Source organism: Chiloscyllium punctatum, chromosome 42, assembly GCF_047496795.1.
Source record: "Chiloscyllium punctatum isolate Juve2018m chromosome 42, sChiPun1.3, whole genome shotgun sequence".
Taxonomy (NCBI): Eukaryota; Metazoa; Chordata; class Chondrichthyes; order Orectolobiformes; family Hemiscylliidae; genus Chiloscyllium; species Chiloscyllium punctatum.
In genome coordinates, this window is record NC_092780.1 from 10,459,098 (window position 1) to 10,477,374 (window position 18,277).

At 42.8% G+C, this 18,277-nt stretch overlaps 1 protein-coding gene and 1 long non-coding RNA gene across 3 annotated transcripts in view; one reads left to right on the forward strand and one right to left on the reverse strand.

The window, feature by feature from the left end:
• LOC140465718 (uncharacterized) overlaps positions 1–18,277 on the forward strand; it is a 149,029-nt gene that overhangs the window by 78,398 nt on the left and 52,354 nt on the right. Inside the window, exon 2 of the long non-coding RNA XR_011955152.1 lies at positions 510–628. This is a non-coding gene — a long non-coding RNA (uncharacterized lncRNA). The remainder of the gene's footprint in view (positions 1–509; positions 629–18,277) is intronic.
• Positions 1–18,277, reverse strand: part of LOC140465717 (SH3 and cysteine-rich domain-containing protein 2-like) — a 134,335-nt gene that overhangs the window by 19,904 nt on the left and 96,154 nt on the right. For both annotated transcript variants that reach the window (XM_072561373.1, XM_072561374.1), the window contains 3 exons: positions 14,765–14,862; positions 7,748–7,799; positions 1,380–1,517 (listed from right to left, as the gene is read on the reverse strand). In XM_072561373.1, coding sequence (XP_072417474.1) covers positions 1,380–1,517; positions 7,748–7,799; positions 14,765–14,862 — 288 coding nt within the window. The remainder of the gene's footprint in view (positions 1–1,379; positions 1,518–7,747; positions 7,800–14,764; positions 14,863–18,277) is intronic.

Below are 18,277 nucleotides of genomic sequence, written 5' to 3' on the forward strand. Positions count from 1 at the left end.
CTCCAGCAGCATTTTATTTCAATCATCTCTACAGGTCAGTGTATTTTGGAGTTGGAGGCGGGACAACATGAACTGCTGTTCTGTTATTCATCGGAAGCTGGCTTCTATTGTGAATAGCCATGATGTGGAGATGCCGGTGTTGGACTGGGGTGGACAAAAGTTAAAAATCACACAACGCCAGGTTATAGTCCAACAGGTTTAATTGGAAGCACACTCGCTTTCAGAGTGCCCACCCGATTGTGTGATTTTTAACATTGTGAAATAGCAACTGCATTAATTAGAATTTCATCAGAATGGGATGAGGAACTGGAGACATTGAAGATTTCAGAAGTGGATACATTCGTGACGGTATTGCTCTCTCTATCCAGTTTTAAGTTCATAAGCAAGATGAGTTTTGAGTGCCCTTCACAGGTGCTGAAATGTGCAACCCACAGATAGGGGATCAAATAGCCTCCAATGCAAGTCTACACATTGATTGCGAGCATCATTTATCCCTCATTCTTTTGCAGGATATGGACATTACTGAAAAGGCCAGCATTAATCGCCCATCCACAAATGCCAATGAACTCAAATACTTGCTTGCCCAACAGAGTCACTGACATTGCTGTGGGTGTGGAGTCACATACAGGTAAGGTTAGAAGATTTCCTTCCCTAAAAGGACATTGGTGAACTTGATGAGTGTTTAAAATAATTGTTGACAGCTGTCATAGTCACATTTCTGAGTCAAGCTTGAGCATTATTCATATGCAGAATGGTGGTAGTCAGCATTTAATGTCCCTCCCTAATCGCCCAGAGAAAAATTAAGAGTCAACCACATTGCTGAAGATCTGGAGTCACGTGTAGGTCAGGCTAGGCAAGATGGCAGTTATTCCTAAAATAACATTAATGAAGCAGATGGATTTTCACAACATATTGACAGTGGTAACCAAGAGCTTTCAATCCAGAATTTATTGAATTTTATTTCTCCATCTGCTGAGGTGGGAGTCGAGCCCACACCAATAGTCTAGGGCCTGGATTACTAAGTACTACCATTACACCACTACCTAGTTGTCCTAGACTGATTTAACTGAATTTGAATTCTACCATCTAGTGTGGTGAGATTTGAATCCATGGCTAACAGCACATTAACCTGAATTACTAGACCAGTGATAACATCATGCACCACCACCTTCTTCAGCAGTTGTCATTGAGCAGGGTGTCTGCAAGACATGTGGGTCCTGATTCCAAAGGGAAGGACCATTAGTCGCCATGCCACTGCCTTGCCAAACCCTCCAGCAAAAGGGGGCACCATGGGGGTCTCAGGGGCTCTGCAGCCAGCAGACAGGACCCCAACAGTAATACACAGTTCCACATAGGACCTTTCTGAGGCTTTTACCAACCTGTAATTCTTTCAGTGGCAACTGCCCCTGCTCTTTGCTGCCCTGGAACGTTCTGTTGCACTGCCAAACTCTCTCTCCAGGTCGGATGCGTTGAACAAAATTGGCAGGGAAGAACCCGACTCTGTCACCAATTTTACCCTGGAGCAGAAGCGGAAAGGAGCTGCATAAGAACTCGGATTGTCTGCCAAAGGCACGTGTTGAGCAGTTCGCAAACAATGTTGATCATATTTCTCCAAACTGTCCTTCAGGTACCAGGTGAAAATGAAACATTAAAATAGCAGGAAGCATATTGGAGACTGTGTGCCAAATGCTGTTTCTCCTTTAATGAACAATATAACATCAGAGCAAGAGATAATCCAATTACAAAGCTTCTACATGACATGTTCACTGCATCATCTCAAGTGTAGGCAATTAGGTGCCATTGTGAAAAATTATTTTCCAATAGCAAGTGTCCAAAATCTTCTGCCATTTTGTTTTGATTATAAAACTGAGCGCGGCTCTTTATCACCTCTGGTTCCTTTGCCTCAGAATTCAGCCCATTTATTCTGTGGGGTATATTGTGCAGATACCATGGCAACAGAAGAACAAACTTCAGCCATTTTAAGAATGTGGGCTACACTTCTTAATTCAGTCTGAGTTCAGTGGGGAACATACATTCACCTGATTCTGAATGTTGGGGGGCTGGGGAGGAGGTGCGTCAAATCTTAAGCATGGCATTTAAGGTGACAGTCAAATGCAGTACAGAGGGAGTGCTGCATGGGCAGGAATGCCATCTTCCAAATGAGGTGTTAAACCTAGGCCTCATCTGTCCTTCCCAGATCTTTTTCTACTACCTCGAGAAAGAGTAGGGGAGTTCTTCTCCGTGACCCTGACAAAACTTATCCTTCAGCAAGCAATCGCTAATACAGATCATCTGGTCAGTACCTCATTGTTGCTTGTGGGATCTTGCTGTGCAGAAAATTGGTTACTCCGTTTCCTACATTATAATAGAGATTGCTCTTCAAAAATGTATTTCAAGTCACTTTGAAGTTGTGAAAGGTACTATAAGAAGGGAGTCTATTTTTACCACTTACTAAGTATCCAGGCAGATATAGATCATTAAATCAGTTATTTCCAAACAATGATATAATATGGAGCTAAAAGTGGTTGTTAATTTAAAACACTCAGAAAGGTTCATCATCACAGCAGGGAGAAAGTATTGCAGTATAGAGAAGAGATTCAGTATTTTTTCACTATTGGGATTTTAAGAGATAAATGATAGAAAGCTTGTACAACAAAGGGTTTAATATCAGAAGAGCAAAGATAGACGGCAAAAGTACAACATAACGAGACGACAGATGACCCATTCTTACCCAACTATTTATTCAATGATTTAACGATCATAAAATACCAATTAAAAAGTTGAACTCTATATGAATTAGGCAATGAAACAAACTGAAATTAGAAAGAGATAAAAGCTTCAGAACTATGATTAACTTCATGGTGATCCAGTGCAGGCATGATGGGCAGATTGGCCTCTTTCTGCACCACAGCAGCTCAGTGATTCTACGATAGGTCCTGGACATTGTGCCACCTTGACTCAGGGGAGGTTCTCCAGGTATGGCTTGTAGGTGTACGAGCTGGGGATACTCTCAGTACGCGGTCGAAATAACAAGTTAATTGCTGGATGTGTCACCATTTCTAACTTTCCAAATCCATCTTTAATAAAAGGGATAATGAAGGAATTGTTTCACTACATTCTCCTAATGCTGAAGACCAATGTTCCCTCTGCTCCTTCTGAAAATGCCAGGTTTTCAGCTGGATCTCAAAACCAGCTCGGCTATCCCTGGATTGATTCTAATTCAGGGTGGGGACGATACAACGAAAGGTAGGAATTCTGAAATAGGCACCTCAGCTGGAATTTTTGAATCTCAAAAACAATTTTAAAATTTAGTCAGATTTTTACAGCACAGACAGATGCCCTTCAGTCCATCGTATCCATACTGGACACAAATTCTCTGAGAGTCATGGCTGTTCTTCCAGGTCTAATGTGTGGGAATGCTGCAAGGAATAACAATTTTTTTTATTTACACAACCAGCAATGATGGATGTTGAGGGCTGTCATTTAGAATATGAAACGCTTGGGAGATGCTTTCTCAACTTCGGTCAATGATATAATATGGAGATAAAAGTGGTTGTTAAGTTAAAACACTGAGAAAGGTTCATCATCACAGCAGAGAGAAAGTATTGCAGTATAGAGAAGAGATTCAGTTACTTTGATAAAGTAACTGGTCAGAAAATTTCAGACATGATTCTATGAGGTGAGACTTTAGCTCAGACCTCCTAGCTCAGAGGTAAGAGACAATGCCACAGCACCACAAGGTCCTCTTAAGTAGCTCAGCAAAACGCAGACATGAACAGTGATATCGCATCACAGAATCAAGTTGATGTAACGAAACGCAGTGAGTTTAAAGTATGCAGCCCTGTTGTGAATGATGATGAATGAAGCAATGTTGGAAGAGCCACAGCAAGATAATATATGCAGAGTGAAGGACAAGAGCAGATAAAAAGTCCTGCCTGTGTTTTGTAATGTCGTCTGAACTAATGGGCTCTCTGTAAATCAGAGCGGTACTTATTCATGCCAGTGGTGCATGTCTCAACCTGTCTGTACATCTCCCTGTGTGAATAATTTGAAATAAATGTCAGGCCACCTTCACACAGCGTCTTGGCTCCTGGAGGATTAATTAGGCCGTCAGACCCAAATAATCAGTCAATGTTAACATCCCATCTAATAGCTCCCTGGAATTCTAAAGAGTAACAGGGTAAATAACAAGTTGGAAAGGGAGGGTAAAAGTGGAGGAGGGGGATGAGACAGCAGTGGATTGGATCGGCAACCAATTGATTGGATGGGTACCCTAGAGGATTCCTCATGTGATTTTGTACCTAATACGATCAGTCCTCAAATCTCTGTGAGGCGTTGTCTCAGTGTGGTTTAACCCTTTCCCCACCATTGAAAAAGCAGACACTTTGTTGACTAATTAGATGCTTCTTGACCATCTCGACAGCCTCCCTAATTTCCTGTCGCTTTTATAACTAATAAATTAAGAAGTGTTCATAGACAACAAAAGAGAAAAGCCCTATAGGTTGTCCACTGGGTTGCTCATGGCTATGACCGGGATTAAGCATTAATTCTTGGAGGGCGAAACCTGCAAAAGCAAGTGACATTCCCTCAGATGTGGAGAACCCGGTGATCCCAGTTTGGTGGGGAATGGATTGGGGGGGGGGAGCGGGATGGGGTCATTGTTTCCCTACTCAGACATCCAAATAAAAGTAGCATTTTGGATCAAGCCAGAGGCAGCTTTATCAAAGGTGATTTGCAAACTTGAAGCAACACTTCACTGCATTGCTGTGTCACCTACTCAACCAAAGGATTTAGTCAGGGCATGGCATCAGACAACCACCTTAAACTGACTATTAAATAGGTGTTTATGCCATGGGAAAACAACCTTATGGACAGGAAAACAAACAAGTGTAGGCCACTCAGCCCTTCGAACCTGCTCCACCTTTCAATAAGGTCCTGGCTGATCTGATTATAACCTCAACTCTACATTCCTTCATATCTCTTATACTCTTTCATCTCCTTGCTAATCAAGAATCTACCTGCCTTGAAAATGGTTATAAGATTCTGCACCCAACACTCTTTTTGTGTGTATATGGTACTGTTCTTGACCATTGAAAGTCTCAAACCTACTTTCAAGCCAATGAAGGATCTTTGTTGTGTAGAAGCAACATAATTTAGATGCTGGAGAAACTCAGCAGATCTGGCAGCATCTGTGGAGACAGAAACGAGAGTTAGTATTTCAAGTCTCATATAGATTTCATGCTGGACTCAAAACATTAACCGTTTCTCTTTCTGCAGATGTTGCCAGTTCTACTGAGTTTCTCCAGCACTGTTAGTATCTTCGTTGTGCAGTCACTATTATAATGGAGGGTACTCAGCAGCCAATATGCACACAACAAAATCATACAAACAGCACAGTGAATGACCAGAGAATCTGCTTTGCGATGTTGACTGAAGGCTGAATATTGGCCAAGCAACTTTCTTCCTCAGTTTAGTGCCACGGGATCCTTGATCTCCAAACAAGAGGGCAGATGTGCCGTCCAAAAGACAGCACCTCCTGGATTAAGTGCAGCACTCTCTCCTAATTGAACTGGAGTGCTTTGTAAAAGTTAATGACTGGGAAGGGGTTTCCATCGGCAGGAGAGACAAGGACATGAGGGCACAGCCTTAGTTAAGGGAAGACCCTTGAGAACAGGGTAAGGAGAAATTTCTTTCGCCAGTGGGCGGTGAATCTGGGTCACTCATTGCCACAGAGGGCTGTGGTGGCCAGGTCATTGAGTGTATTTAAGACAGATAGATAAGTTCTTGATTGCCAAGGGGATCAAAGGTTAAAGGGGAGAAAGCGGGAAAATGGGGTTGATAAAGCTATCAAGCCACAATTGAATGGCAGAGCAGACTCGATGGACTGAATGGCCTAATTTCTGCTCCTATGGTCTTATGGTACTGGGAGCACTTTAATGCTATGACTGTTTATACATAAAATCCCATATTAGGATTGTCCAACTGATTTTACTTTCCTCTGATTGCCAATTGTAAACCATAGTTAACAACAATTTGGAGATGCCGGTGTTGGACTGGGGTGTACAAAGTTAAAAATCACACAACACCAGGTTATAGTCCAACAGGTTTAATTGGAAGCACACTAGCTTTCGCAGCGGTGGTTGTCACAACCACCTGATGAAGGAGTGTCGCTCCGAAAGCTAGTGTGCATTCCAATTAAACCTGTTGGACTATAACCTGGTGTTGTGTGATTTTTAACATTGCTAACAATGAGACCATTAGACTCATGCACATAAAGTAACAGACCTAAGAATGTCAGGTGTGAGATGAGAAGAAATTTCTTCACCCAGAGAGGGGTGAGCCTGTGGAATTCTCTGCCACAGAAAGTGGTTGAAGCCAAAACATTGGATGTTTTCAAGAAGAGTTTTATATGGGGTTGAAGGGAATTGAAGGATACGGGGAAAAAGTAGACACAGGGTCTGAGTTGGCTGATGAGTTATGCTCATATTGAATGGTGGAGCAGGCTTGAAGGGCTGACTAGCTTTCTCCTGCTCCTATGTTTTCATTTTGTTTCTATGTAAGTGACGTTTGACAGATTTCTGGTTCAGGAAGGTGCAGAGGCCTACAGGATTGGATGCTGAGATAGGTCACTATGATAAACACAGACAATGTTCCTCATGTTCACTTCCAGAGCAAAGCCTCACTGAGAGCACATAATAGAACAAAATTGTGATGAGCATGTCCAAAAAGTTTGGAAAAATGCTGCAAATGTATTACATACTGGAAAGGCAAGAGATAACAACTGGACTGATTCACAGCAGGAACTACATCCTGTTTTAAATCCCCCAAAATTGCGTAAGACTTTTAATGAAAGGGATTTCATTGAAACTTAATTGTCATACAAGCACAAAATCTTAATCACAGAGGACCATTCAGCACATCTTAATTGTTCCAGTCCTTTGGAATAACAGTACTTCCACAACTCTGCTTAAACCATAAGACATAGGAGAAGAAATTAGGCCATTCGGCCCATCAAGGCTCTTCCACCATTTAAAACAAAGCTATTAGGTTTTTCAACCCCATTTTCCCCACTTTCTCCCCATAACCTTTGATCCCGTTGGCAACCAAGAGCTTATCTATCTCTGCTTTAAATATACAGAATGACTGGGCCTCCCACAGCCTTCTTTGGCAATGAATTCCACAGTTGGGTCTGTTTCCATGCTGTATGACTTGATGACAGATGATGATGATGATGATCGGGAATGCACAGCCTGAAAAGGTTGCTGGAAGCAGATTTAGCAGTAACTTTCAAAAAGGAATCGGACATACGGTGTGTTTAAGTCAGGACAAAAGTTTACAGAGTTACCATGAAAACACATGGGAATGGGACAAATTTGTGGCTCTTTCCGCGAACCAGCACAAGCTTGACAGGCCGAATAATCTCCCTCTGTGCATTTGAAATCCTATTCTAGATTTGAAATCCACAGTGCATCGATACTGCTGTTGGCATAGAGACAATTTTATTGCTTTTGGAGTTTTCAACCTTGCAGACACCTTTAGCAGGCCATGGGTTAACAAAAAGCCTTTCTATTTTTAATCAATGTGTAAATTCCACATCAATTAAGTTAGTCCTTGTGCCTCAGTATCAGGCACACAATCAATGAAGTCGATATGGTCCACCTCATTTACCCACTGAGCTCATTTGTAAGCTTGTTTCGTTATGAGCTGCAGACACTATAATAAAATGATTGACAAGACTGGTACTTACCTTCCACCAATCCTCATTGGAATCATCTGTGACTACGATTCTGTCTCCTTGCCTAGTAAAATTATAATGAGATTATTAAAAGACTCCCACAGTGTGCAGCTTGGGTTTATTTCAAGATTGTCTCGAGAAATGATTCACTCTGCAGGCCAGTTAAAATAATTGAGCAATGCATCGCAGCATATATTGGTAATTTAGGCGCTATCACGTCAGTGGTTTCAAAAGCAGAACATCTTAACGAAAAGATAGATTTAAAAAAAATTGAGAGGGCCAATTCACGCAAGAAAATGTATGACGACAGTGGGCTCTGACAGCAATGGTGCAGTCACCAAAACTGACAGCTCATTACTGGAGAAGGTCCTGTTGCTCGCTCTGACTCCCATTGTCATAGCTCTGTTAGTGGTTGGAAACTTGAGAAGATTTTCTGAGCAGATCCACTCCTTCTCATGTAACAAAATGCAGTTGCCAGGCTATAGTCGCCACCCACCTAGATTGGAAGTTGACTTCTTGCTCTGTGAACCAAACAGTTGAGGGACACAGGAACTTACTGTGTGGTGGAGCACACATGGAGCCACTATCACATCACTGCATTGTATTCAGAGAATCGTACAATTTATTTGGGGATGAGGCAATTGTGAACTTCAAATCATAAAAAAAAAGCAATAAGCCTGACATTGCTCATGGAGTGTGGTTATCGACAGTCTCATTAGATTGGGGTGGCATGGTGGCTCAGTGTTTAATACTGATGCCTCGCAGCACCAGGGAACCAGGTTTGATTGTCTGTGAAAACTTCACACATTCTCCCAGTGTCTGCATGGATTCCCCCTCACAGTGCAGAAATATGCACGTTAGGTGGATTGGCCATACAGTGTGCAGGCTGGGTGAATTAGCCATGGCAAATGCAGGGTTTCAGGGATAGGGTAGGAGATGGGGTTGGCTCTGGGTGGGATGCTCTTCGGAGGGTCAGTGTGGACTTGATAGGCCAAATTGCCTGTTTCCTACACTGTAGAGATTCTAAGATCTGAAATCATTCCATTCCTCTAACACCAGATTCTCCTCAGTATTGGCTTCCTCCACTCCACCAATAATAGTTTCCTATTCAGCTGTTGTGGCCCTTTAGAATGCAAACCTAGCCTGTTTCTCCCTGCATTTCGCATGGCTAATTCACCCAGCCTGCAAGTATATGGCCAATCCGCCTAACATGCATATCTCTGCACTGTGAGAGGGACCCATGCAGACACAGGGAGAATGTGTCAAGTTTCCACAGACAATCAAATCTGGTTCCCTGGTGCTCCATCCCCTTCCTTCTTGTTCATGATTGGTACTACATGAGGACAAGTTTGCTTTGTACACTTAGGCCTGAGAGCATAGAGGTTAAAGTCACTTTATAATCAATCTTTGCAGTGCAATCCATTAATGATTAATATATAAATAGTGCATACCAAAGATGCAAGATATCACATGACAACTGTCTCTATTGAGAAATGGCTATGTGTTCAGCCTGTGGCTAAATCTTACCCTGTAAACCAGTCGAGGAATGTTTAATAAAAGGTCAGCTTCCCAACAGGCAAGCATGCAGCAGTCTCTACTGATCCTGACTAAAACCCAATCTCCCTCAAGAACCACAGCAATGACCACAGAATATTGAGATAATGATAGTAGCTTCATGTTTTCCAGAGTTATTGTAAAGCTCGCTCTAACAGTTGAACATGATCCTCTGAATTTCCAGTCCACAGGGATTCAACAAAGCTGAACAGGAACTTCATTTTACGGGGTTACGTTGACTTTATTACTAAAAGACCAGATCAGGAGTTAGCTGAAAAGGGCACCAATCATGAATAATGCAACACAATATGCTGAATCCAACAGTGGTTTGGAATGTGCTAATACCGTGCCCCTTGTCTCTGCTATACCACTACAGAGAATCATGATTGGAGGTTACTCTTAGTCTTGATTGGCAGCCCATCCAACACCCAAAAGGTCAGCACCATCCAACTCATCTTGGCTGCACTGTGCCCTATCTACAAAATGCATCAGGACTTTCTTGACAGAAAACACTCAGTCTGGAGTCATGAGCAGTGTAACTTTTGCCAGACAGAATTAGTGAAGTGTTATGGCAAGGGGGAGGCCATTTGGCCCATTATGTCTGTGCTGGCTTTCCAAAGGAGCATTATGTTTGCGTGCCATTCTGCTGCTTTTTCTCCATAACCTTGTACATTGCTTCTATTCAAATAATCATTTATTGCCCTCTCAAGTGCCTCAATTGAACCCAAGGCAAACCAAGGCAGGACTTACACAATTAATGGTAGGTTCCTGCGGAGTGTTAACATTGGGGCGCAGGTGCATATTTCCTTGAAAGTGGAGTCACAGGTAGACAGGGTGGGGAGGGTGGTGTTTGATATGATTGACTTCATTGGTCAGAACATAGAGTGTAGGAGTTGGGATGTCATTTTGCGGCTCTACAGGACACTGCTGAGGCCTCTTCTGAAGTACTGTGTTCAATTCTGGATGGAAGGATGGTGTTAAACTTGAGAGGGCAGAAAAGATTTACAAGAATGTTGCTAGGGTTGGACGGCTTGAGCTATTGGGAGAGGCTGAATAGGCTGGGGCTTTCTTCCCTGGAGAATCAGAGGCTGAGGGGTGACTTCATAGAGGTTTATAAAATCATGAGGAGCGTGGATCAGCCCAACCAATCCACACCGACGCTCTGAAGAGTAACCCACCCAGTCCCATTTCCCTCTGACTAATGCACCTAACACTAATTCATCTGGCCTGCACATCTTTGGACTGTGGGAGGAAACTGGAGTACCTGGAGGAAACCCATGCAAACACTGGGAGAACATACAAGCTCCACACAGACAGTCGCCCGAGGCCAGAATCGAACCTGGGACCCTGGTGCTGTGAGGCAGCAGTGCTAACTACTGAGCCACCGTGCCACCCTATAAAGATACACAGCACAGAAACAGACCCTGTGGTCCAACTAATCCATGTCGACCATCATTCACCTCACTTGGTCCACATCTATCCAAACATTTCCAAAAGATGCAGCTATCCAAATGTTCTTCTCATAGAATCCCATGCCCCTTCTCTACATCCACCCCTGACTAATTCACCTAACCAAGGTCTTATTCCCAGGCATAGGTTTCAGGTGAGAGAGGAAAGATATAAAAAAAGGACCTAAAGGGTGACACTTTTTCATGCAAAAGGTTGTGCGGAATTGAAATGAGCTGCCAGAGGAAGTGGTGGAGGCTGGTACAATTACATTTAAAATTATGCCTTTTAAATCTGGATGGGTATATGAATAGGAAGGGTTTAGAGGGATATGGACCAAATGGGACTAGATTAATTTAGAATAACTGGTCGGCATGGACGAGTTGGACCGAAGGGTCTGTTTTTGGGCTGTATACCTTTCTGACTCTGCTTCCAACCTCCCAAGCCTGGGACATTCACTAGCTAGAATAACAAGATTGCTAGGTGCACGAGATCACCCACCCCCTTCTGACCTCTTTCCCCTTCCTCCCAAGCCACACCTCATCCTGACTGTTCCTTCATATTTAACCTTGTTGAGTCAAAACTTCAACTTTCCCCATAAGGATTGCATTTGTTCAAGAAGCACTCACTCCCCCATCCCAGGCCCAATTTGTACTAAGAAATATCAATCTTTCCAACGATACCCACATCCTGAGAATTAGCAAGAAAAATGCTGCAAAATGGATATTCTCCAACAGCTTTGAATAAAATGCCTCAAGGTCCTCCATATCACAGGAATAGCCAAAAACGAATAGAGTTAAGGAGATATGTGGACAGTTACCCAAAAATAGTTCAAAGAGGGAGAGATGAAATTCCAGCACTGTGTCCAGGTAATTAAAGACATAGTGACCAAAGATGAAAATAGGGCATGTGCAAGAGGTCAGAATTAAGAGGAATACAGAGATATCCGAATATAGGAGTTGCGCTGTACAGGACATTGGTTAGGCCACTTTTGGAATATTATGTGCAATTCTGGTTTCCTTCCTATTGGAAGGATGTTGTGAAACTTGAAAGGGTTCAGAAAAGATTTACAAGGGTATTGCCAGTTTTGGAGGGTTTGAGCTTTCGGGAGAGGTGAGTAGGATAGGACTGTTTTGCCTGGAGCTTCGAAGACTGTGCTGTGACCTATAGAGGTTTATAAAATCATGAAGGAGCATGGATAGGATAAATAGTCAAGGTCATTTCCCTGGGGTGCAGGAGTCCAGGACTAGAGACCATAGGTTTAGGTTGAGAGGGGAAAGATAGAAGAGAGACCTAAGGGGCAATGTTTTCATGTAGAGGCTGGTGCATGTGTGGAATGTGCTGCCAGAGGAAGTGCAGGAGGCTGGTACAATTGCAGCATTTAAAAGGCATTTGATTGGGTAAATGAATAGGAAGGGTTTGGAAAGATATGGGCTGGGTGCTGGCAAGTGGGACTAGATTAGGTTGGGATATCTGGGCGGCATGGACAAGTTGGACTGAAGGGCCTGTTTCTGTGCTGTACATCTCTATGACTCTATAAGCCCTGGATGATGCTGTTGCAGCAGAAAAAGCAAAGCAGTGAACTCCCTGCCAGGGTTCCAGCACAGTAATGCAGTGGAGCAGAGGTAGCTACAAATAACTTCCAAGCCACATTGTTCACTTCCAACCTATTTCAGTGTGTGGTGCAGTCTGAAGGGATCATATAGATAAATGTAAACATAGGTACATATATTGATATCTTAAATCCAGTTCTCCTCTGTTATACAGTCATGATGTTGCATTGTGATTTGACAGCCTTTCTTACAAATGCCTAATAATCTTTAAGGAAAAGAGAGAGAGCAAGTGCAAGGGGGTCTCATTTTGTGCTGGATTATTGCTGAGCTGGATTCCAAAAACCAACAGATTACTAACTGCCCTCTGCTATTTATGAGCAGCTGTGTTTACACTGAATTGTACAAGTTTTTTTTTCCCGCTACAGCAGAAATGCACCATTCAGAAGGAAAAGTATAGAAATAGGGGAACACCAGCACCTGCAATTTCCCCTCAAAATCACTCCCCATCCTGACTTAGAAATATAACACCAATCCTCCCATTTCTCTGGGTGAAAATCCTGGAATTCCCTCTCTAACAGCATTGTGGGTCAACCCACAGCAGGTGAATTGCAGCGGTTCGAGAAGGCAGTTTACCACCACCTTCTCAAAAGGGGCAACTAGGGATAGGCAATAAAATGCTGAGGTAAAAACAATGACTGCAGATGCTGAAAACCAAGTACTGGATTAGTGGTGCTGGAAGAGCACAGCAGTTCAGGCAGCATCCAACGAGCAGCGAAATCAACGTTTTGGGCAAAAGCCCTTCATCAGGAAGGGCTTTTGCCCGAAACGTTGATTTTGCTGCTCGTTGGATGCTGCCTGAACTGCTGTGCTCTTCCAGCACCACTAATCCAATAAAATGCTGACCCAGCCAGCATCACCCATATCCTGTGAATTAATAAAATAAAAAAAAAGAGTTGTTTCCTTTAGTGGGGCAAGCCTACTTCAGATCATCATTAAAATTGTTTGTAAAGTATGAGCAAAGGGAGCGCAGTCAATACTTGTTCGGATTTTATTTTAATTCTTTGGTCGGATTGCTGACAGGGCCAGCATATGTTGTCCCTTCCTAACTGCCTTTAAACCACGTGGATTGCTATAGGTCATTTCAGAGTTAACAACAGTCAGTTTACATCAGTTGGCTGCGCAATTGGTTTGTGAAGCAGTGTGGTGCTAACAGTGTGGGTTCGGTTCCCATCACCGACTGAGTTAACATGAAGGACTTTCTTTTTCAATCTCTCCCCTTGCCTGAGGAATGGTTAAATCATGACCTGTTGTCTGTCTGTAATGGGAGAGCAGTCCTATGCTCTGCCAAGACTATGTGTGATGACACAACATTGTTGTGGGTCTGGAGTCAAATGTAGACAAGACCAGGTAAGAATGGAAGATTTTCTTCCCTAAAGGACATTAGCAAATCAGATGATAGTTTTCGTGGTTGCCATTACTGAGACAAGCTTTATCATCTGGAGTTATTAATTGTATTTAAATTCATCTCCCCAGAGTACTGGCCTGGCCTGGCAGTCTGGATTACTAGAATCTAGTGATGTTACCATGACAATGCTGTGTCCCTTGGGGAATATGATACAACAGACACATATAAATAGGGATATAAATACAGCCAGCAACCAAGTCATCCCTATGTAGCTAGGAATTGAAAATGAATCGGTAAAGGATTAAGGCAGGTGAGGTGACGCCAAAATTAAAAAACTTATTTTGCAAGTCACAGCCCTTAGAAACTTTCCAAAAAAGCTTCCACCCACTATTCTAGAACACACAAAATAATCATTTACAATCTTGCTGCAAATAGAATGAAATTAGAATTAAAATGCTGCTGTTCAAAGTCACTCCCTGAACTACAGAGAATGGAAGACATTCTGACTGAGCTGATGCTGCTGAAATCAATGCAGGCAACAGTAGACCATTACCATTGGCTTCATTTCCCCAACGGTGTGTGAGTGGAAACATCCTGTCCATCCCTTTCTATTCAGTGACCACTGCATAAAGGATAACCTCGAAATCCCTTTGTAAATCCCTTCTCCTTTAAGGTACTGTTAAGAATGTTTCTACATGAGCAAGCTTTTGGTCAGTGGTATGAATATCTCCTTACGCAGAAGTGTCAAATGTTGCTTGGTAATTACTTACTTGTTGAAATACCTTACCCTCTGTTACTATGTAAAACAGACCGTCAAAATAAAAGTTATTGAGTACGGGATTGTCCATAGTTGAAAGCTTTGCTTTTGATGTTTAGGCACAGCTGTGGGAAGAACCCATTTAAACAGAGTGTTGCTGATCGTGCCTGTATTATAGTGTAGCATACAGAATCAGTGCCTTCCTGAGCCTGGGGAAACGAGAAAACCTGACGGGGAGTGACCCAAACCACTGCCTTTTCTTGCTGGGTTTTATGGAGTGGGATTTCACACTGTACAGGTAACAATGTACTTACTGTAGCTCCAGGTCATTGTGCTCCTGAGGGATGAACTTGTAGAGAGCCACATACGTGTGCATCTGTAGCATATCCTTACGCATGGAAGGCTTCCTAACCTGCAGGATGGACAGGAATTCAGAAAGTGAGCTTTAAGCAAAATGGGGAAATTTCAAAATGCTTGGCCCCCTGTTACAGCAAAGAATCAAGAGATAAAGAGTTAGAAATCTATCTTGTGAATGGATGGAACATCTACCCCGCTCAATATCAGTTCCAATGACTAGTAGAGTTTCTGCTTTTATAGTTCATTCCGTACGGTACCTCAAACTCACAATCTCAAAATGAAAATTAATAATGATGGCAATCATTTTCAAATCAATGGCTGCATCAAAAATATATAAACCAACAACTCTTTCAATCTGGCTTAAGATGTACTTACATTGCTGAAGCTATGTTGGTTACATACCATGGTTAAGAGAAGATTTGATAGAGATGTTCAAAGTCACAATGGGTCAAGACAGAATAGATTAAAACTGTTGCCATTGTCACAAAGGTCGATAATCAAAAGTCACTGACTTCAGGTGCAAATTGACAAAGGAAGCACATGAGGAATTTCTTTTAAAAAACAACACTGGAATATAGTGTGTTGTGGATGTAGATTCAGTTGTGAAGTTTAAAAGGGAATATGATACACACCTGAAGAGAAAAGAATTGTAATGCCACAAGGTGGGAGAGGGGAAATGGCAGAGTAGCACTTCCAAAGCACTAGCAGAAATGGAAAGGGTTGAATGACTTCCTCCTGTACTGTAGCCATTCTATGATTCTGTGATGCCTCAAGGATCACACAAACTTGCAATCCAAACTGCAGTCTGTTCTGATATAACGTGATAGTTCCGTTCTCATACGATCGCGCATTACAAGAACGTTCTGCAGTACCCTCATCATTTCAACCAATGGGGCTGGAATCACAGTGTAGTCAATACTGGTTAGGAAAGTTCATGTTCTCCAAACCATAGAATCCCTACAGTGTGGAAACAGGCCTTTCGACCCAACTAATCCATACCGACCCTTGAAAGAGTGACCCACCTAGATCCATTCCCCCTACCCTATGTTTACCCCTGACTAATGCACCTAATCTATACATCCTTCAACACTATGGACAATTTAGCAAAGCCAATTCACCTAAACTGCGCATCTTTGGACTGTGAAAGGAAACCCACACAGACACGGGGAGAATGTGCAAACTCCACACAGACAGTCGCCCGAGGTTGAATTCGAACCCGGGTCCCTAGAGTTGTGAGGCAGCAGTGCTAACCACTGAGCCACCCTGCCAAGTAATAGTCTAAATTCTTCAATCACATTAAAGCAAATTAACGTTGAAGAAACACCCATCTAACCAGAACCAACTGTGCTCTGAAATGAGAACAGACTTATCCACCATAATGGTCAATGACAATCTTTTACCAGTCTCTGTAAGGCTTATGAAGTTCAGGCAAGACAAATAAACCAATTAATGAAAAGCAAACACACTGGGGCCAAACTGCTTGGCCAGGTCAAGTCTGATTGGATGAGATGATGATGAATACAGAGAATCAACTCCTCCTTGTTCTACTGTACACAGAGCATAGTAAAATACAGCACAGAACAGGCCCTTCGGCCCTCGATGTTGCGCCAACCTGTGAACTAATCTAAGCCCATTCTCAACACTATCCCATCACCATCCAAGTGCTTATCTAAGGATTGTTTAAATCTCCCAAATGTGGCTGAGTTAACTACATTGGCAGGTAGGGCATTCCACGCCCTTACCACTCTCTGAGTAAAGAGCCTGCCTCTGACATCCATCTTAAATCTATCACCCCTCAATTAGTAATCATGCCCCCTCGTACAAGCAGATGCCATCAGCCTAGGAAAAAGACTTTCACTGTTCACCCTATCTAATCCTCTGATCATCTTGTATGTCTTTATTAATCTCTTCTTAACCTTCTCCTCTCCAATGAGAACAGACCCAAGTCTCTCAGCCTTTCCTCATCAGACCTTCCACCAGACCAGGCAACATCCTGGTAAGTCTCCTCTGCACCTTTTCCAATGATTCCATATCCCTCCTGTAACAGGGTGACCAGAACTGCACACAACACTCCAAGTGAGGCCACACTAGCGTACAGTTGCAGCATTACATCACAGCTCCGGAACTTAATCCCTCTACCAATAAAACCTAACACACCGTATGCCTTTTTAACAGCACTATCAACCTGGTGGCAACTTTAAGGGATCCATGTACATGGACTCAAAGATCCCTCTGCACATCCGCACTGCCAAAAGTCTTTCCATTGACCCAGTATTCTGCCTTCCTGTTATTCTTGCCAAAGTGAATCACCTCACATTTATCTGCATTGGGCTCCATTTGCCACCTCTCAGCCCAGTTCTGCTGTTTATCCAAATCCCCCTGCAACCTACAACATTCTTCCACACTGTCCACTACAACACTGACTTTGGTGTCATCTGCAAACTTACTAACACATCCATCTATGCCTGTGTCCAAGTCATTTATAAAAAGGACAGATAGCAGTGGTCCCAAAACAGATCCTTGTGGCACACCACTAGTAACTGGACTCCAGGCTAAATATTTCCCATCAACCACCACTCGTTGTCTTCTTACAGAAAGCTAGTTTCTAATCCAAACTGCTAAAATCACCCTCAATTCCATGCCTCTGTATTTTCTCCAACAGCCTACCATGTGGAACCTTATTAAAGGCTTTACTGAAGTCCATGTACACCACGTCAACTGCTCTACCCTCATTCACATGCTTGGTCACCTTCTCAAACAACTCCATGGAGGTTTGTGAGACACGACCTGCCCTTGATGAATCCATGTTGACTATTTCCAATCAAATTGTTGCTTGCTAGATCTCTTATAATCCTTTCCAAAACTTTTCCTACAACAGACATAAGGCTCATTGGTCTATAATTACCTGGTCATCTTTCTACTGCCCTTCTTGAATAAGGGCACACTGCAATCCTCCAGTCCTCTGGTACTAAACCTGCAGACAATGATGACTCAGAGATCAAGGCCAAAGGCTCCACCATCTCATCCCTAACTTCCCAGAGAATTCTCAGAAAAATCACATCTGGCTCAGGGGACTTAATCTACTTTCACACCTTCTAGAATTCATAACACCTCCTCCCTACTAACCTCAATTCTTTCAAGTCTAATAGCCCGTATCTCTGTCTTCTCCTCTATAATATTCTCCTTTTCCTGAGAGAAAACAGTGAAGAAAGAGTCATTTAGCACCTCTCCGACCTCCACAGGGTCTACACATAACTTCCCACTTCTGTCTTTGACAGGCCCTATTCCTACCCGGGTCATCCTTTTATTCCTCATATATCTATAGAAAGCTTTAGGGTTCTCCTTTACTCTATCTGCTAAAGACTGCTTATATCCCGACCTTGCTCTTCTTAACTCTCTCTTTAAATCCTTCCTAGCTACTCTAACTCTCCATTGCCTCATCTGAACCATCTCACCTCAACGTCACATAA